The sequence below is a fragment of the Chiloscyllium plagiosum genome, chromosome 7, assembly GCF_004010195.1.
Source record: "Chiloscyllium plagiosum isolate BGI_BamShark_2017 chromosome 7, ASM401019v2, whole genome shotgun sequence".
NCBI lineage: Eukaryota > Metazoa > Chordata > Chondrichthyes > Orectolobiformes > Hemiscylliidae > Chiloscyllium > Chiloscyllium plagiosum.
The window spans coordinates 102373442-102394840 of record NC_057716.1 but is presented as its reverse complement, the minus strand read 5'-3'; the positions used below and the strand labels follow the sequence as shown (position 1 = coordinate 102394840).

The 21399-nt window shown below is 41.7% G+C and overlaps 1 protein-coding gene across 2 annotated transcripts in view; it reads right to left on the bottom strand.

The window, feature by feature from the left end:
• Window positions 1-21399, bottom strand: part of ttll4 (tubulin tyrosine ligase-like family, member 4) — a 108759-nt gene that overhangs the window by 45637 nt on the left and 41723 nt on the right. For both annotated transcript variants that reach the window (XM_043694274.1, XM_043694273.1), the window contains exons 3-7: window positions 15027-15112; window positions 13188-13290; window positions 11132-11259; window positions 3534-3644; window positions 2726-2802 (exon numbers count right to left, since the gene is read on the bottom strand). In XM_043694274.1, the coding sequence (XP_043550209.1) occupies window positions 2726-2802; window positions 3534-3644; window positions 11132-11259; window positions 13188-13290; window positions 15027-15112 (505 nt within the window). The remainder of the gene's footprint in view (window positions 1-2725; window positions 2803-3533; window positions 3645-11131; window positions 11260-13187; window positions 13291-15026; window positions 15113-21399) is intronic.

Here is a 21399-nt window from a genome sequence, read left to right as displayed (position 1 = left end):
CACCTGGACCAGACGGATTCCAAGTTGAGTTCTATAAAGAATTTAGAGGGGAACTGATTGGGCCACTCATAAATATGTATGATTATTCACATAGTCAGGGCCGCCTCCCGCCTTCGTTGAGAGAAGCAAACATCTTTCTTATTCTTAAAAAGGGAAAGGCCCCAGAAGATTGCTCATCATATAGACCGATATCCTTACTAAATGTGGATTTCAAAATTCTTTCTAAAATATTAGCATTAAGACTGGAGAAGGTCTCACCATACAAGAGGACCAGACAGGATTTATAAAGGGCCACAGGTCAACTAATAATATTAGAAGGGTCTTAAATATGATACAAGCCTGTCAACAGGGAACATTACCAGGTTTAGCTGTCGCCTTGGGACGCAGAGAAGGCATTTGATCGGGTAGAACGGCCATACCTTTTTTATACACTGGAAAGGTTCGGTGTCAGAGAGGTATTTAATTAAATGGGTTTCAGTAATGATCCCAAAGCAGCAGTGATCACCAATGGTTTAAGTTCAGATCGCTTTAGTGTTGGCAGGGGCTGTCGTCAGGGACGTCCTCTTTCACCATTATTATTCACGCTCGTGATTGAACCACTGGCGGAAGCTATACGAACTGACCCTAACATAAAGATTCAGAGGATTGGATTGGGCAAACATAAAATCACTCTCTGCGGATGATGTCCTCCTCTTCTTAAGTGATCGTTTGATATCTGTGCCCCGTCTAATCCAAGTGATTAATTTATTTGGGATATTTTCAGGCTATAAAACAAATTTTGTGAAATCTGAGGCCATGCCGTTGGGAGGTCTTGCCAGTGTATCCAATTTACCGGACGGATCTTGATTCCCTTTCAGTGGTCACTAAAAGATTTTCTGTACCTAGGTATTTTTATCACACCAGTATTTGGTCAGCTGTATAAAGCTAATTTCATGCACTTAGAGAAAACAAGGCAGGACCTTCAATATCCTGGTTAGGCAGAGTAGCCCTAGTTAAGATGAATATTCTACCTCGTCTTCTACATCCAATGAGAATGCTCCCCCTAATGCTGCCGAGACAGGCGTTGTATAAGCTCTCCGGCTGGCTCGGCTCCTTTATTTGGAATCATAAACGGACCCTTATCAAATTAGAAAAGCTGCAGCTCCCACAAGCAAGGGGAGAACTGGACTTTCCAGATTTTAGGAGGTATCTTCTGTAGCTGACTGATTGTGGGTCACAAGAGACCCAATCTGGTTAGACATTGAGACCTCCCAAACAAAATGTCCCCTCATCAATCTTTTATTTATAGACAAGATGAGAGCTATTATGGGCTATTGTTAAAAACAATAAAATAATTGTATTATTAAATACAATTAAAGCCTGGAGGATAATGCAACAAGATGAGGGTAACCTGCTAAAAACCTCCCCTTATACTCCTATAGTGGGAGCACCGGGATTTCAGCCAGGTGTAACAGATGCAACATTTAAAACTTGGAAGTCCAGAGGTATCTCCTGCTTTGGAGACCTGTTCGATGGGGAGGTTATGTCGTCCTTTGAGCAGTTGCACCAGAGGTTTGGACTGCCTAACAGGGATCTGAATTAAACTCCATCTGCCACTTCTCAGCCCAATGGCCCATTTGGTCCAGATCCTGTTGTAATCTGAGGTAACCCTCTTCGCTGTCCACTAAACCTCCAATTTTGGTGTCATCTGCAAACTTACTAACTGTACCTCTTCTGCTCGCATCCAAATCATTAATGTAAATGACAAAAAGTAGTGGGCCGCTCGCATCCAAATCATTAATGTAAATGACAAAAAGTAGTGGGCCCAGGACCGATCCTTGTGGCACTCCACTGGTCACAGGCCTCCAGTCTGAGAAACAATCCTCCACCACCCTCTGTCTTCTACCTTTGAGCTAGTTCTGTATCCAAATGGCTAGTTCTCCCTCTATTCCATGAGATCTAACCTTGCTAATCAGTCTCCCATGGGGAACCTTGTCAAACACATGTATTACTTTTGTAATTTTGTAAAAGACCTCAAAAATTCTCTTTTTTCAATAAAAATACCTATATAAAAAAAAAAATTGGTCAGAGGTAAGCTTTACGATCGTTGTGAGAAGGTAAGTGAAGACCCAAAGGTGGAGGGAGGTATATTCAGAACTTTGGACCCAAACAACTGAAAGCACAGCCACGAAAGGAAAGTTTAAAAAGGAGGGCAATGAGCGGTTCAAGGCGGCAGCTTACCACTAGCTTCTTGAGGGCAAGTAGCAACGAGCAATAAATGCTGGCCTAGCCAGTGACTCCCACATCCAATGAATGAATGAAGCTGGGAGGAATACAGAGGTCTCTGATTGATGCATATCCCCAAGACATGTGAATAGCATACATTTCCTCATAGGAAAGGTGTCGTATAAAGGTAATCTGGTGCTAAAATTGGACTTAGCCACTCAAAAAGCCAATGCTTTGGCTCAAGAGTCTCCATTTTAGGGCAGAATAGTAACCACCATCAACAACAGAAAAAGGATGAAATTATGATTAAAACGTTCATATAGGGTTCAGGGAAAACATCGAGTCTGGCTTTCAAGTCCTGAAGGGATACATCGGCATTGGTTTTAGGAGTTCAAAGACAGACAGATAATTGCAACAATAAATACGTGCTTTTTTTAATATTTCGATAAAAATAGAATAAGCACTTGCATTGAAAGGGAGAGCTCACAGTAATATTAATATTGAAATTCTAATGGCTTACCTTCTGATATTCCCGAAGGGTTCTGAATAGTGGTGATTTCATGTGATGTCCCCAGCAGCCCAGCCAATCATAACATCCTGAAATGTACAACATATCAATTTTCCACTTTAAGGCAATTTTTAAATGCCACTTGATTTTTCAGTAGGGGAAGACCGCTATCCAATCTCTCATCCCAGTGGCCATTTCTGACTTTTGAACCTACACAGTGAGCACTGGTAATTTCACCTGTGGAGAAGCATCAGGCAAGTGCACTCAGCAACCATACATTTTTGCTTTGGCAGAGGCACTGTAAAATATGATTTCCTCTTCTTGGTTCTAAGCAGCAAGAACAGTTTATCTCTGTTACAGTCAGTTAACTGGGATGTTCACAGTCAACAAGGTGCAGTAGCACTGACTATTGAACTTTCAGATGTTAAAGATGTGTTGATACTTAATTGCACATTCACGTTCTTTAGTTCAATTTAGTATTGCTGAGTCATTGGCGGATGGTTATTTAAGTAATTCAAATTTTATTTTAATTATATGGGACTTAGGTGCTTTCAGGACTATATCCCAATATGTGGGGTGTTTTCAACTGAAAATTGAACGGTGCTTTTCCATATAATAGCCATTGGCTAAACACATTTGTTAGATGTGACAGTATTAAGTTGCTGTTTTGCAATTTTACCTGTTATATTGAGAAATCACAGTCCAAGTTTCTTAATCTTTCATGAAATCCATAAACCAGCAATAATTGCATAATTAGTGCCAAATTTTAAAAGTGGAATCAAAAGGTTAAGACACACTTATTAGTGCTCACATGACTTACTTTTAGTAATTTTAAAATGTGATCTGGCAATAGCATTTTTCACCACTATTGGCGTCACGGTGGACATTTTCCATTTCATCTGTCTTCGTTGATCCCACGGCAAAAGTTCAACTGTGAATATCAAAGTCAAAGTCAGTCACTCAGTAAAGAAAACTGAAATTACACAGCAATCCTATTCTGAAAGATGCAAAGCAAACAAAAAGATTGTTTTAAAAGCTGCAAACTTAAGACTTTTAATAGCAAAGCAAGTTCAATTATTTGAGACAATAAGTAATGAGTCTTACAGATCAGAGATTTAGGTTTAATCCAAATTTTGTGATGAGTTACTGTAATGCACACATGGCCTCAGTGTAACTTTAAGGAAAATTCCTACTTTGATTGTTATCTATTAATCCTTGTCAGAAGTAAAAATATATGGACACTATACAGAACGGGAGTCACCATTCAGTCCTTGAGCTTTTTTAACAATGCAAATTAAATCATATTTGATCTTACTTCTCAAATCAATTTGCTATTTTTGTCCTATTTTCTTAAAACCCTCCAGCTTAGCTGTTACCAGCTTAAGGGCAAGTCATAGAGATGTACAGCATGGAAACAGACCCTTCAGTCCTACCCGTCCATGCCGACCAGATATCCCAACCCAATCTAGACCCACCTCCCAGCACCCGGCCCATATCCCTCCAAATCCTTCCTATTCATGTACCCATCCAGATGCATTTTAAATATTGCAATTGTACCAGCCTCCAGCACTTCCTCTGGCAGCTCAATCCATACACACACCACCCTGTGTAAAAAAGTTGCGCCTTAGGTTGCTTACATCTTTCCCCTCTCAACTCCATATTTCTTCATGGTTGCCTCCTCAGTTGCTAGTAGGAGCTTCCCATTTTCAATTTCAAGCCATTTACTATACCACTCCCTCCATCTTAATTCTAAATCCTCAAATCATCTACCAGCTTCCTCAGCACGTTCTCATTCCTTAGGATACACTGCCTATTCTTGATTCACCGTTGATCTTGCCTTCTCCACCATCCTGAAAACTCATTACTCATGTTCACTACATTCTACAATATACACCACACCACTGTCTTGATAAGTACTTTTCTCAAGACCTCTACTCATTACTATGCGAAGCAATTCTTCATGCATTACACCGCTGACAATTACAAAACAAACCAGACAGATAGATTGGCTTTGATTTAAAGTTATAACACTTGCCAGCGACTACTACAAATTCATTTTCAAAGTTCCTGCTCTTGCATGTTTAGCACATGCATTTAAAATCCTCTGCAGTTTAGTCTTGAATTCCTTAAGTACCCTCCATCAGGAACAAAGTCAGTCAGTTTTGCAGGGCCCACAAGAAAACCTGGGTAGCTGTGCAATGACATAACAGGTATGGATATTGCTCTGATTTGTTTTGAATCATAAATGCAAACTAAAACATCCCTAGTGCTTACTCTGATGATGGAACTCAGAACACAATTCTCCCCAATTTGATGTTATTATCTTGGAAAGCAGAAAGTAAACAAATATCTCCCAGACATAGAATCATAGAGATGTACAGCATGGAAACATACCCTTCGGTCCAACCCATCCATGCCGACCAAATATCCCTACAAACCCTTCCTATTCACGTACCCATCCAAATGGCTTTTAAATGTTGCAACTGTACCAGTCTCTACCACTTCCTCTGGCAGCTCATTCCATACACATACCACCCTGTGTGTGAAAATGTTGCCCCATAGGTCTCTTTTATATCTATCCCCTCTCACCCTAAACCTATGCCCTCTAATTCTGGACTCTCCCATCCTAGGGAAAAGACTTTGTCTATTGATCCTATCCATGCCCCTCATAAATTTTGTAAACCTCTATAAGGTCACCCCTCAGCCTCCAACACTCCAGGGAAAACACCCCCCCACCTGTTCAGTGTCTCCTTCTAGCTCAAATCCTCGAATGCTGGCAATATCCTTGTAAATCTTTTCTGAACCCTTTCACGTTTCACAACATCGTTCCGATAGGAAGGAGACCAGAATTGCACGCAATATTCCAACAGTGGCCTAACCAATGTCCTCTACAGCTGCAACATGACCTCCCAACTCCTGCATACCAAATGCCGCCTTCACTATCCTATCTACGTGCGACTCCACTTTCAAGGAGCTATGAAACTGCACTCCAAGGTCGCTTTGTTCTGCAACACACCCTACGACCTTACCATTAAGTGTATAAGGCCTGCTAAGATTTGCTTTCCCAAAATTCAGCACCTCACATTTATCCGAATTAAACTCAGTATGCCACTTCTCAGCCCATTGGCCCATCTGGTCCAGATCCTGTTGTAATCTGAGGTAACCCTCTTTGCTGTCCACTACGCCTCCAATTTTTGGTGTCATCTGCAAACTTACTAACTGTACCTCTTATGCTCACATCCAAATCATTTATATAAATGACAAAAAGTCGTGGACCCAGCACCGATCCTTGTGGCACTCCACTAGTCACAGGCCTCCAGTCTGAAAAAAACAACCCTCCATCCTCTGCCTTCTACCTTGGAGCCAGTTCTGTATAGTTTATGCAGTCTCGGCTTGCGTTAGTTAGAATTGCTGTACCAGAAGATGCAAGTGACCTCAAGAATTCCTGCTCCTTCTAGAAATCCCAATAGAGAGTACAGGTTGAGAATTTTTTTACAACTTCAACGCGAGGAGCATCCGAAATAAAGTGGGTGAACTGGCAGCATGGGTTGGTACCTGGGGCTTCGATGTTGTGGCCATTACTGAGACATGGATAGAGCAGGGACAGGAATGGCTGTTGCAGGTTCTGGGATTCAGATGTTTCAGTAAGAACAGAGAAGATGGTAAAAGAGGGGGAGGTGTGGCATTGTTGATCAGGGACAATATTACAGTTGAAGAAAGGATGTTTGGGGACTCGGTAACTGAGGTAGTATGGGCTGAGCTTAGAAACAGGAAAGAAGTCACCATGCTGGGAGTTTTCAAAAGGCCTCCAAATAGTCCCAGAGATGTCGAGGAAAGGATAGCAAAGATGATTCTCGATAGGGGTGAGATAGGCAGGGTAGTTGTCATGGGGGGCTTTAACTATCCAAATATTGACTGGGATCACTACAATACGAGTACTATAGATGGGTCAGTTTTTGTCCAGTGTGTGTAGGAGGGCATCCTGACACAGTATGTAGACAGGCCGACAAGGGACAAAGCCACTTTAGATTTAGTACTGGGTAACGAGCCTGGCCAGGTGTTAGATTTGGAAGTAGGTGAGCACTTTGGAGACAGCGATCACAATTCTCTCAGGTTTAGTTTAGTGATGGGAAGGGATAGGTGTACTCCACCGAGCAAGTGTTACAGATGGGGGAAGGGAAATTACGATGCAATTAGGAAAGAATTAGGAAGCGTAGAATGGAGAAGGAAACTGCAGGGGATGAGCACATTAAAAATGTGGAGCTTATTCAAGGAAAAGCTCCTGTGTGTCCTAGACAAGTATGTATCTGTCAGGCAGGGAGGAAGATATAGAACGCGTGAGCCGTGGTTTACTAAGGAAGTGGAACCCCTGGTCAAGAAGGCGGCGGCTTATGTGAGGACAAAATGTGAAAACTCAGTTAGGGCGCTTGAGGGTTACAAGGAAGTCAGGAAAGACCTAAAAAGGGAGCTCAGAAGAGCCAGGAGGAGACATGAGAAGTTGTTGGCGGATAGGATCAGGGTTAACCCTAAGGCTTTCGACAGATATGTTAGGAATAAAAGAATGACGAGAGTTAAATTAGGGCCAATCAAGGATAATAGTGGGAAGTTGTGTGTGGAGTCAGAGGAGATAGGGGAAGCACTAAATAAATATTTTTCGACAGTGTTCACTATAGAAAATGAAAATGTTGGCGAGGAAGATAGAGATACTTGCACCTAGACTAGAAGAGATTGAGGTTCACAAGGAAAAGGTATTGAAAATGGACAAGTCCCCTGGGCCGGATGGGATCTATCCTAGGATCCTCTGGGAAGCAAGGGAAGAGATTGCCACTTTAGCGTTGATCTTCAAATCATCATTGTCTACAGGAATAGTGCCTGAGGACTGGAAGATAGCAAATGTGGTTCCCTTGTTCAAAAAGGGTAGCAGAGACAACCCTGGTAATTACAGACCAGTGAGTCTCACTTCAGTTGTTGGTAAAGTGTTGGAAAAGGTTATAAGAGATAGGATTTATAACCATCTAGAAAAGAATAATCTGATCGGGGCAGTCAGCACGGTTTTGTGAAGGGTAGGTGGTGCCTAACAAATCTTATTGAGTTTTTTGACAAAGTGACCAAACAGGTAGATGAGAGTAAACAGGTTGACGTGGTGTATGTGGATTTCAGCAAGGCGTTCGATAAGGTTCCCCACAGTAGGCTATTATACAAAATGCAGAGGAATGGGATTGTGGGAGACATAGCAGTTTGGATCAGTAATTGGGGAGAAAGTGAGGACTGCAGTTGCTGGAGATCAGAGCTGAAAATGTGTTGCTGGAAAAGCGCAGCAGGTCTGGCAGCATCCAAGGAGCAGGAGAATCGACGTTTCGGGCATGAGCCCTTCTTCAGGAAAGTCCTTCTTTCCTGAAAATGGGCTCATTCCCGAAACGTCAATTCTCCTGCTCCTTGGATGCTGCCTGACCTGCTGGATCAGTAATTGGCTTGCTGAAAGAAAACAGAGGGTTGTAGTTGATGGAACATGTTCATCTTGGTGTCCAGTTACTAGCGGCGTACCGCAAGGGTTGGTGTTGGGCCCACTGCTGTTCCTCATTTTTATAAATGACCTGGATGAGGGCTTAGAAGGGTGGGTTAGTAAATTTGCAGACGACACTAAGGTCAGTGGAGCTGTGGATAGTGACGAAGGATGTAGTAGGTTGCAGAGAGACATAGATAGGATGCAGAGCTGGGCTGAGAGGTGGCAAATGGAGTTTAATGTGGACAAGTATGAGGTGATACACTTTGGTCGGAGTAACCGGAAAGCAAAGTACTGGGCTAATGGTAAGATTCTTGGGAGTGCAGATAAGTAAAGGGATCTCGGTGTCCATGTACACAGATCCCTGAATGTTGCCACCCAGATTGACAGAGTTGTTAAGGCGGCATACAGAGTTTTGGCCTTTATTAATAGAGGGATTGAGTTCTGGAACCAGGAGGTCATGCTGCAGCTGTACAAAGCTCTGGTATGGCCATACTTGGAATATTGTGTACAGTTCTGGTCACCGCATTATAAGAAGGATGTGGAAGCTTTGGAAAGGGTGCAGAGGAGATTTACTAGGATGTTGCCTGGTATTGAAGGAATGTCTTACGAGGAAAAGCTGAGGGCCTTGAGGCTGTTCTCATTAGAGAGAAGGTTGAGAGGTGACTTAATAGAGACATACAAGATAATCAGAGTGTTAGATAGGGTGGACAGGGACAGCCTTTTTCCAAGTATGGGGACAGCAAACACGAGGGGACACAACTTTAAAGTGAGGGGACATAGGTATAAGACAGATGTCAGAGATAGTTTCTTTACTCAGAGAGTAGTAAGGATATGGAATGCTTTGCCTGCAACGGTAGTAGATTCGCCAAGTTTAAGTGCATTTAAGTCGTCATTGGACAGGCATATGGACGTACATGGAATAGTGTAGGTGGGATGGACTTCAGATTAGTATGACAGGGCGGCACAACATCGAGGGCCGAAGGGCCTGTACTGCGCTATAATGTTCTATGAATGATGGGAAGGGATGTTTCCTGGACACACTAGTCCAGAGGTGACCACGTGCCTTTGGAGAAAGTCCTCTGCTTTAATCAGTGGTCAGAAACATGAGTGAGTGTGAGACCACAAATGAAGCGGGTAAGGGAATACAGAGAGCAGCAGCACAGGATTACTGGGCTTTGCAACTGTCCAAGAAATCTGGGGATTTCACAACTTGTTTGAATGAGAATGAGGGCTACAGGATGGGTGAGCCAACATCCAGTAGATAACACAGGAAGCCATACAAGAGCAAGGAACAAATAGCAACGCAGTGATTGCAAGACACTTTGCGGTAGGGTGGGGGGAAAAGGAGAAAGAGGGGGAAGAGAGAGAACCGACATTGTTTGCTGCAACCAAGACAGTAAGTCCAGATGGCTGTGTTGTGTCTCCAGTCCCAGTATTTGGAATATCTGAACTGTGTTGGAGATGAAATTACTGCAAGTTGGGAGAATTCAGTGGTTGTTATTCATGCTTTTTCAAACAACATAGGTAGAATTAGGAAAGAAATTCTGCGGAGGGAGTACGAGAGGCTAGATACTAAAAATTGAAAAACAATCAAAAGTAAAAACCTCTGGATTACTACCTGAGCCATGTGCTAATTGGCATTGAGCAAATAAGATTAGGGAAATTAAGGCAAGGACCCAACAATGAGGATTTTTCACAATTTCACAACAAAACTGAAAACATTTCCACAAAACACAATGAAACAAATTTCATTCCTTCCTTCAAAGCTTTCGCCTGTGTTATGTTCCTTCCCTTACCTCCCTGGCCACTCACGTATCCCAATGCGTTGACCCCCTCCATAAATTCTTTTCACTGTTCCTCAAACCAGGATACAAATCTCCCTCTCTTCTCACGTCATTTTCCTTTCAGTGTTATCAAATGTGCTTTCCCTTCTTTCACACATTAATAGAACTTCCTTAAGTTGTGTGTCTGTTTTCAGAAACTGGATAGGTTAATAAGTACTAGCCTTCAAACTTCCTTCGCAGGCCATGAACGTTTCAAAGATGGTTGCGTAATAGTTACATGGTTGGATCAGAAATCCAGGACAAATTTCATTTTAAAAGAATCCAGAAAATTTAAAAACATATAAAAGTGACCGTAAAGTTGTTAAATTGCGTTGAGTCCTGTATACTATCATCTTTTCAGTGGATGAAATACGCTGTTCTACCTGGTTTGCCGAAGGGTGACTCCAGTTCAAAGTTTGAGAGAAGATTTGTAGCTCGGGTGCTCGTTGTTGTGGTTCTGTTCGCCGAGCTGGGAATTTGTGTTGCAGACGTTTCGTCCCCTGTCTAGGTGACATCCTCAGTGCTTGGGAGCCTCCTGTGAAGCACTTCTGTGATCTTTCCTCCGGTTCCCAAGCACTGAGGATGTCACCTAGACAGGGGACGAAACGTCTGCAACACAAATTCCCAGCTCGGCGAACAGAACCACAACGATGACTCCAGTGCTAAACCTCCTATTGGATCCCAGAGAATAGGGACTATGGGAAGACCTCTACAACACAGACTACACTAATCCAAAAAGGCAGACCAGCAGTATGACTTATTGAAGAATAACCAGAGTGAACAAAAAGGCAACGTAATATCAAGCTTGCAAATGAATTCACACCTGGGAAGAGATCATTTGCGTCCAAATATCTAGGTCTCGACATGAGATTTAAACAAGGAAGGGACAGCCATACAGAAAGAAATTAGAAGACAGACAAGATGTATTGGGTGCAGAAGTTTAAAAGTAAACCAAAATTAAGAGACCCAAACAAAGGAAAAGAAATTCAAATTTTATTTTTTTCTTGAAACAATGCAGCACCATATGAATGAATACAAAATCCTTTACTGAAACAATAAGTACAAATAAATCTAGGTTTTCTTCCTTACTTTTCTCATTCGAAGTTCCAAAGTAAATCGTCAGAGGCATATCATGAAATAAGCTTTTTACCAATGCTGGTTTAGCAACTTGAATTTTACATTCAGTTACTTGTGGGTAGCAAGAATCAAAAACATTCCTTAGGGAAAAAGGGAATCACAGAGAATATGTAAGTGCATTAGCAGTATACAACATTAAATTCACTGTACACTAAATACCATTGCAAGAAATATATCTTGATGTGAGGAGAAAATTGCATAAAGATTGTTCAAAACATCAATATGAAAAACACAGAAATTACTTATTTGAGATAGGGGTTGCTGGAAGCTACCTCAGATAAAATGGCAGCAACATACATTTTCACAACCGTTGGACTTTGTACAATGAGTAGAAGAACACACACAGTCAGAGATTACAACACGTTAACAGAACCTTCAGTCCAATTCATCCATGCCAACCAGATAGCCCAAAGAAATCTAGTCCCATTTGCCAGCACTTGGCCCATATCCCTCCAAATCTTTCCTATTCATATACCCATTCAAATGCCTTTTAAATGTTGTAATTGTACCAGCCTCCACCACTTCCTCTGGCAGCTCATTCCATACATGCACCACCCTTTGCGTGAAACGTGCGCCCTTTTAGGTCCCTTTTAAATCTTTCCCCACTCACCTTAAATCTATGCCCTCTAGTTTTGGACTCCCCCATCCCAGGGAAAAGATCTTCGTTATTTACTCTATCCATGTCCCTGAATTTTATTAACCTCTAAAAGGTCACCCCTCCGCCTCTGAAAGTCCAGTGAAAACAGCCCCAGCCTATACAGCCTCCTCCTTTTGATCAAACCCTTCAACCCTGGTAATGTCCTCGTAAATCTTTTCAGAGCCCTTCCAAGTTTCACAACATCTTTCCCATTAGGACAGAGACCAGAATTGTATGCGATACTGCAAAAGTGGCCTAACCAATGTCCTGTACAGCCACAAACATGACTTCCCAACTCCTTTATTCAATGCACTGACCAATAAAGGCAAGCATACCAAATGCCTTCTTCACTACCCTATCTACTTGCGACTCCAATTTCAAGGAACTATGAACCTGCACGCCAAGGTCTTTCTGTTCAGCAACACTTGTTGCTGAACAGGACCTTATCATTAAGTGTATATACCCTGCCTTGATTTGCCTGTCTAAAACGCAGCATCTCACATTTATCTAAATTAAACTCCATCTGCCACTCCCCGGCCCATGTGCCCATCTGATGAATATCCTTTCTTTAAAAATAAATGGGGAATGAGGAATTTTGATCAAATAGTGAACAAGTTATTTGGCCACGAAAACCCAAAAGTTGGTATGGCTCTGCAATGAGCATGGACTATATTCAGGTTAAAAAAATTCTCCTAAGTTTCAGCAGGCTTTTATCTTAATAGCAACCAATATCCATTCAACAATCTAATCAACATCTAAGTAACATCTAAGCACCTAGCAACATGAAAGTCAGGAAGTTTCTAACCCTAATAGACATCAACTTTGTCTCAAATTAAAAGAAACATTGCAACCTGCAGCATTAAATAAAGAACTAGACAAATATGCATCTTGATTCAAAGTGCCCAGTTATGTCCATGGAGAAACGAATACATTTCAAAGCAGTATAACTTAAAAAGGTACAGATAAGGAAGAGAGGGAGAGAATAAACTGCCTCAGTGCCAGGGATTGGGGTTCGATTCCTGCCTCAGTTGACTGACTGTGCGAAAAATGCACATTCTCCCAGTGTTATCAAGGGTTTCATCCAGGTGCTCTGGTTTCCTCCCACAGTCCAAAGATGTGCAGACGAGGTGGATTGGCCATGCTAAATTGCCTGTTGTATCTAGGAGGATTTGCCATGGGGTAAATGAGAAGTTTTGGAGAAAAGGTAGGTGTCTGGGTGAGAGTTGATGGGCTGAATAGCCTCTTTTTGGACTCTAGGAATTCTATCAATCTTTGTACAATTCCTTACAGAATACTAGGAAAATAAAAGCAAACTACAGTAAGACTTTCAGTTCTTCAGTCAAATTAAATAAAACATTTCAGCAAACTTACCTGGCATCAGTAGATTCCGGTAGTTCACTAAAGGCCACCTTAGATAAACCATGTGCTGATTCAGTTGAACAAGAATCAGAGATGGTAGAACACTCCAACTCTTCTAAAAACGAAACAGCAACTAGTATTTGCTTACTCCTTAAAATGCAACAATGTTAAAATTAACAGTAATGAGCCCTTAGTCCTCAGCTTGGGCAGATTTCTTAAAAAGGAAAATTGTTTTCAACTGAATCATACGTTATCCTTCTAAAAACAAAAGAGAAAAATCTGTGAAGTACACTTCCAATGGGGAATATTTCTCTGCCTTAGCAGTCCAGAGCTTGGAGTCAGCCATTTAGGACTAAGAGGAAGAAAAATTTCTTCAAAACAGAAGCTTGCGAATCTTTGGGACTCTTGGCTCTAATGATTGGTCCTTAATCGTAGAATTTATTCAAGACGGAGGCTGATAAATATTTTGGAAATCAAAGGATGTGTTATGGTGTAAGGAGGTGGAATTGAAGTACAAGATTGTTTGTGTCTTATAGAAGGTTTCAAGGGTCAAATAGCCAATATATGAGCCTACTCCCTATATCCTTAAATTCAGACCATGGAAGTATCATTGAAATGTCATGCAAACCTAATAATTTTGACTTTAAACCTATTTATTCTACTTAAGCTTAGAAGTAAAATGGAAACAAACATACATTACCAAGAATAATACTTTTGTGGGCAATGTATAAATTTTGAAATCCATGAGAAAACAGAACATATGAAAAAGTCAATTATCGTTCAAGTCCCAGTTTATTATTTCTCAGCCTTTTCTGTTGCCTCTTGAGCTATGACAAGTAGAATAAAGTAACTCAGTTGTTTTTGGGAAAAAAAATCCTTAAATGTTTCAAATGAAATTGTAGACAGCAATAAACAAATTGCTGTTTTCCCACGACCAAGATCAAATCTGGGAACAAAGGTCTAGACTGAAAATGGGACTAAAATTTGTTTTAAATAAAAATCAAACTAGACCTGAAACAGGACACGGGAATTTGAAGCAGAATTACAAAAAATGTTCATAAGCTTCAATCAGTCATTAGGATTTGCAGCACTTTGCATAGAGAGGCCCTTCAAATAAAAGTTAAAACATATGCCAATACCTACAGAAAAGGGCATACATGTTGAACGGCAGGAACCTAGGAAGTGCAGAGAATCAGAGGAACTTTGGTGTTAATGCTTACAACAGATCTTTGAAGACAACAAGACAAGCCGATAAAGGTTGTTTGAGGTGGTATATGGATAACTTACCTTTATTAGTAGGAACACTGAATACAACAGCAGGGGTAGAAGACATTAGTTAGACCTTAGTTGGAATACTGTGTGCCACACAGTTCTGGTCTCATCATTATAGAAAGGATGTGACTGTACTAAAGAGGGTTCAGAAGGGGGTATAGATAGATAGGAAGAAATATTTCCTTTTAGTAAGGGATCAATAATTAGGACAGCACGCCTTTAAAAGGTAAGGGCAGGAGGTTCAGGAGGAGATTTAAAGAAGAATTTTTTACCTAGCGTGTAATAGATACAAGCAGCTCGCCCTGCAAAGGTGTTAAAGACAGGAACCGTCACAACACTTAACGAGCATTGAGACATCACTTAAAGTGCCATGGACAATAAAAGGCTATGGACCAAATACTGGAAAATGGGAAACAGCAGATAGGTGTTTGATGACTAGTGTGGACATAATGGGTAAAAGGATCTCTTTTCACATTGTCAAGTTACATGAATAAGCCTTGTACAATGACGTGGCTTTCAGGAATGAAGGAGGTACCCAAAGATAAGAAAATATCCATTACTGAAGGACATCGAAATTACCATCACATTCCTGGCTGCTGGTATCACCCAGTCCATCTGCAACCTCTTCCTCCTCCTCCTCCTCCTCCTCCTCCTCAGTCTCCTGCCTGGTAAGAAACAGAGCATAGTTTAAGATAGCCTGGTAGTGCAGTATTTTATATACTATCAATAATTTCTTTCAAAACCTATGTTTCCTTAGTTTTTTTTTAAACTGGGCAAATAGAAGGGAAACGCTGTGATGGTTATGAACAAAGTAGGAGCTGTAGTAGTCCATTCAGTCGCTCGAATGAACTCCATAAAGATCATGACTGATCTGTTTACACTTCAAATCCTATATTCCAACCAGTACCTTCAAATCCATTGCCTAAATATTTTATCTCCTCAAAAATATTCAATGAATTGGCTTCCACTGCTTTCTGATGAGGGAAATTATAAAGTATTTCGAACCTCAAAGAAATTTCTCATCTCTTACTCTAGGGGGATTCCTAATTTAAAGTGACCCCTAGTTCTGGACCGATCTATAAAGAGATACCCTTACCAAGTCCACCTCGCAAGACAAAGGACAAATAACACAGTGCAGCACAGGAACAGGCCCTTCAGCCAACACGAACACATGACGCTTTTCCATACTAAAAGCCTACTGCCTCTACATGGTCTGCATCCCTCTGTTCCCCACTTATGTATCTGTTAAGATGCTTCTTATATGTTGCTATTGTCGCTGCCTTCATCACCTGCTCTGACAGCACGCTCCAGGTACTCACCATCCTTTGTTTAAAAGAACTTAGCTCTCACATCTCCTTTACACTTTCTCCTGCCTTTATTTTATATGTGTTCCTCAGTAAATTATATTTCTACCTTGGGTGAAAGAGACTATGACTATTCATTTTATTCATGTCTCTCAATTTTGGAAGCTTCTATCAGGTCGCCCTCAGCCTCCAACGGTCAAGTGAAAACAAACCAGGTTTGTGCAAACTCTCCTCATTACTGAGACCCTCCAAACCAGGCAACAACTCAGTAAAAATCTTCTGTTCCATCCCCAACGCCTCTATATCCTCTGGTTGCATAGTAACCAGAACTGTACACCATATTCTAAACGTGGCCCAACTACACATCTGCAATATGTTTTGCTAATATTTATATTCCATGTCCTGATCGATGAAGGCAAGCATACCATACACTTGTGTTGCCACTTTTAGAAAACTGTGGACCTGTACACCTAGATCTCTCTGCATGTAACACTTCTAAGGGGTCTGCCATTTCCCATATACTTGCTTCCTATATACTTGCTTCCTCCCAAAATATATTACCTCACATTTGCCCAGCTTAAATTATATCTGCCACTTCTCCACTTAAGTCTCCAGCCTATCTATATCTTCCTGTATTCTCTGGCAACCCTTCTCAATATCCGTAACTTCCCCAATCTTTGTCTCATCCAGAAATTCAGCATCTTATGAAGTTCAATCAAATGTAGAAACTAGGAGCAGGAATAGGCCATTCAAAACTGCTTTGCCATTCAATAATAATCATGGCTGATTTGCTACCTCAATGCCATAATGTGATGTGGTCGGGCATGGTGTAAATTACAATGGCAAGGATACAGGAGCCTGAGCTGGGAGCTGGAGGAACATGGCGAGGAAGAAAGGCGGCGGCAAGAACCTCAAATGGAAGGCAAAACGAAAAGACAAAAAAAAAGGGCCACAGTGCAAAATAAAACTAAGATGACTAACAAGGTTAAAAAAGTCAAGTCTAAAGACTGTGTCTTAATGCACAGAGCAATAAAGTAGAGGAGCTAGCAGAGCAAATAAATATAGACAGTTATGACATAGTTGCAATTATTGGAATATGGCTGTAGGATGACCAAGGATGGAAGCTAAACATTCAGGGGGTGTTCATTATTTAGGAAGGACAGACATATAGGAAGAAATCAACGCAATAATGAGTAAGGACACTGGCTCAGAAAATCACAATGTGGAATCTGTATGGATGGAGCTACAAAATAAAAACACCAAGTAAAAACTTGTTGAAAGACACCTATCAGTCCCCAAATAGCACTGGAGATATAAGGTAAGGCATTAAATAAGAAATCAGACGCAGGCAGTAAGGCACATATGTAATCATGGAGGAGAAAGTGAGGACTGCAGATGCTGGAGATCAGAGCAGAAAATGTGTTGCTGGAAAAGCGCAACAGGTCAGGCAGCATCCAAGGAACAGGAGAATCGACGTTTCGGGCATAATGCCCGAAACGTCGATTCTCCTGTTCCTTGGATGTTGCCTGACCTGCTGCGCTTTTCCAGCAACACATTTTCAACACATATGTAGTCATGGGTGACTTTAATATACATATAGATTCAACAAACCATACCATCAACGATCTTTCAGGAGAAGGATTTTCTGGTGTATGTGTAATGGCTTTTTTTAAGATCAATAGATTGATGAACCAACCTGAAGACAGGCTACCTAAACTGGGTATTGTGCAAAGAGAAAGGATTAATTAACAGCTTGCTGTACTGTCCCCTTTGAGGACACACAACAATATGATAGAATTCTTATCAGAATGGAGAGTTAAATAGTCAAATCCAAAATGATGGTCTTGAATCTAAATAAAGAGTATAAAGCACGAATCAGCAAGGATGGATTGGGGAATCTTACTTAAAGAGTTGACCTGGTTTATAATTAAAGAAATAGTGCATAAATTACACAATTATTCATTCTTATCTGGGGCAAAAATAGAAAAGGAAAAGGGTGCATCAACAATGGCTTTAAAAGAAATTCAGGACAAGACTGGATCCAAAGAGGAGACACAAAACTGTCAGAAAAAGCAAGTCTGAGGATTGGGAGCATTTTAAAATTCAGCAAGAAAGGAAAGCAGAATAGGGGAGTGTGAGGACCCAGATCCTACTGTCAAAATCAACCACAACATCCTCCATCTTGATGATGAATTCTATCATATTATGGTCACTTATTCCCCAAGGGACCTCCCACAAATAGTTTGCCAATTATTCCTTTCTCATTACAAAATACCCAATTCCAGGGTAGCCTGTTCTCCATTTGGTTCCTAAAGGAAGCTGCCCTGGAAATATTAGATGATTTGGTAGTCACATTCCAAAGTTCTATAGAACTGCAGCAATTACTATTGATTGATTGGTAACTAGATGTGATCAGATTATTTAAAAAGGTAGGGAGAGATAAAACAGAATTACACACCAGTTAGCCTAATATCAGTTGTGGGCAAAATGCTGGTCTGTTATAAAAGGTATGATAACAGAACACTTGGAAACCATTTACAGGACTGCACAAAGCCAGCAAGAGTTTATGAAAGGTAAATCTTGCTTAACAAATCTAGTGGAGTATTTTTGAGGAGGATGTAACAAGTAATATAGGTAAGGGAGAACCACTGGAGGTTGCATGTTTGGATGTTCAGAAGGCTTTAGATAACATCTAACACAAGAGGTTAGTGCGTAAAATTAATGTTCGTTGGTTAGGTGGTAATATATTGCTATGGGTTTGTCAAACCAAATGGGAATGGGGATAAACTGCAAATGATGGAAATCTGACATAAAACAGGTTGCTGGATAAACTCAGCAGCTCTCACAGCATCTGTGGAGAGAAAGCAGAATTAACACACCAAGGAAGGATATTGTGAAACTTGAAAGGGTTCAGAAAAGATTTACAAAGATGTTGCCAGGGTTGGAGGGTTTCAGCCACAAGGAGAGGCTGAATAGGCTGGGGCTGTTTCTCCTGGACCGTCACAGGTTGAGGGGTGACCTTATAGAGGTTTATAAAATGATAGGGTAAACAGACAAGGTATTTTCCCTGGGGTGGGAGGGTCCAAGACTAGAGGACATAGGTTTAGGGTGAGAGGGGAAAGATTTAAAAGGGATCTAAGGGGACAACTTTTACACGCAGACGATGGTGAGTGTATGGAATATGTTACCAGAGGAAGTGATGGAGGCTGTTGCATTTTAAATGCTGTAATTGTATCTCGATTGGTACATGAATAGGAAGGGTTTAAGAGCGATGCGGGCCAAGTGCTGGCAAATGGGACTAGATCAGGTTAGGATAACTGGTCGGCATAGACAAGTCTGTTTCTGTGCTGTACATCACTATGACTAAGTGCAGTGACCCTTCTTCAGAACTGGTGTTAGCTAGGAAAAAGGTGGTATTAATGAGGACTATAGCAGGGGGTGGGTGCAAGTTGGGAGGGCACAAGAGAGACTGTACAAGCAAGAGAAAATAAAACACAACCATTAGGAAGACAAAAAGATAAATGATAATATGCTCAGAAAAATGAAAGAGGTGATAATGGGGACCATTAGTAGGCAAAAATAGGTTGGCTGGTCTGGAAACAGCCCATGTGAGGATAAGGGATTCTGGATCAGTGGTGCTGGAAGAGCACAGCAATTCAGGCAGCATCCAATGAGCAGCAAAATCGACGTTTCGGGCAAAAGCCCTTCATCAGGAATAAAGGCAGAGAGCCTGAAGCGTGGAGAGATAAGCTAGGGGAGGGTGGGGGTGGGGAAAGAGTAGCATAGAGTTACGAAGGCATGCACTGAGGAAGCAAATGTGGCTGTCGTACCGAGTTTGTTTCACAACATGATTGAAGAGCTTCAGGGCAGAGGAAATGACCTGGGAGTTGCAGTGGGAGAGGGACTCCGAGATTCTTGTAGAGAGATGAGGAAAACTTCTTCAAGGCAGGCATCCTTGCAAGAGGATTCGCAATAGGGTTAAAATCAATGAGGTAAAAACAATAACTGCAGATGCTGGAAACCAGATTCTGATCAGTGGTGCTGGAAGAGCCCAGCAATTCAGGCAGCATCCAACGAGCAGCGAAATCGACATTTTGGGCAAATGCCCTTCATCAGGAATAAAGGCAGAGAGCCTGAAGCATGGAGAGATAAGCTAGGGGAGGGTGGGGGTGGGGAGAAAGTAGCATATTTACCATGTGAGGTTAAGGCCTGGACTTGGAAGTGGATAAAGAACTTGGAAAGAGGACTTTCAGGTTCCAAAATTTTTGAACTCTATAATGAGTCTTGAAGGCTACAAGGTCCGTAAGCAACAAATGCTGTTCTTTCAGCTTACACTGAGCCTCGTTGGAGCAATGCAACAGACTCAAGATAGAAATGTTAGCCAAGGATTGCAACAGTAGGCAACTGAAAGTTCAGGATAATTTTTGTACACAGAACACAGATGTCCTGTGATGCCCAGCCTCTTCAATACTGAGGAGATCACACTGAAAGCAGTGAAAATAATAGTCTAGACTGAGTGAAGTGCAGCAAATTGGTGCTTCACAAGGAAGGTATCTAGAGCTTTAGAAAGTGAGGAGGGATGTTGCAAACTAGCAGGTTTCGCATCTTCTGGAATTGCATGAGAAGGTGATGTGGAGAGGTGTTGGCAGTGGAGTAGAAGACCAGGGTGTCCCAGAGGGAACAGACTGTGAAATGCTGATTAGAGATGGAAAAAACATCTAGAAGGACAAGAGCAGCAGAATCATCACTATCCTCAAGATTCCTTCCAAACCACTCACTATCCTGACTTGGAAATATATCGGTGTTCCTCCAGTTGCTGGGTCAAAATCCTGCAATTCCCTCATGAATGGCATTGCAGGTCAACGCATAGCAGATGGGACTGCAGCAGTCCAAGACGACAACTCACCACTACTTTCTCAAAGGCAATGAGAAATGGGCAATAAATGCCAACCAGCAATGCCCACATCCCACAAATGAATGTCTGGTGGTGGCATCCCACTGGAGATGGCGGAAATGGCAATGAATGTTGGTGGGGTGGATAGTGAGGATCAATGGGGCTCTATCAGTGTTGTGGGAAGGGAGAGAAGGAATAAAAGACAGGCTGGAAGAACAGCATCTCATTCTCTGCTTGGGTACCTGCAGCCTTCAGGACTCAATACAGAGTTCAATAACTTTAGGAACGAAAACAGAAATTGCTAGAAAAGTTCAGCAGGTCCTACAGCATCTATGAAGAGAAATCAAAGTTACCATTTCGGACCTGGTGACCCTTCCTCAGAACTTGAAGGCCTGAACACCATCTTGCATGTCCTTTATCCACCCCAACACATTAGGCCCAGTAATGGCACAGATTACTTTCAGCACAGCTAACCCATTTTCACCTCATGAGGTGTTAAAGGGTTAATCTGTTATGTTGACATGTAAGAAATTTGGTGTTTCGGGTGACGGGGTGGGGATGCTTTTTTCTGTCTTGCAGGCAGGATGTGACAATCGAAACTTACACTGCTTTATGGAATAACCTCACTGCTTTACATTCTTTTTGGGTGGTATGTGACTATGGGTGGCGGGGGGGGGGGGGGGGAGGAGAAAAGAGTGGGTTCAGGAGCTGACACTGTGTGGGAGTGACCCCCCCCCCCCCCCCCCCCCCCCAA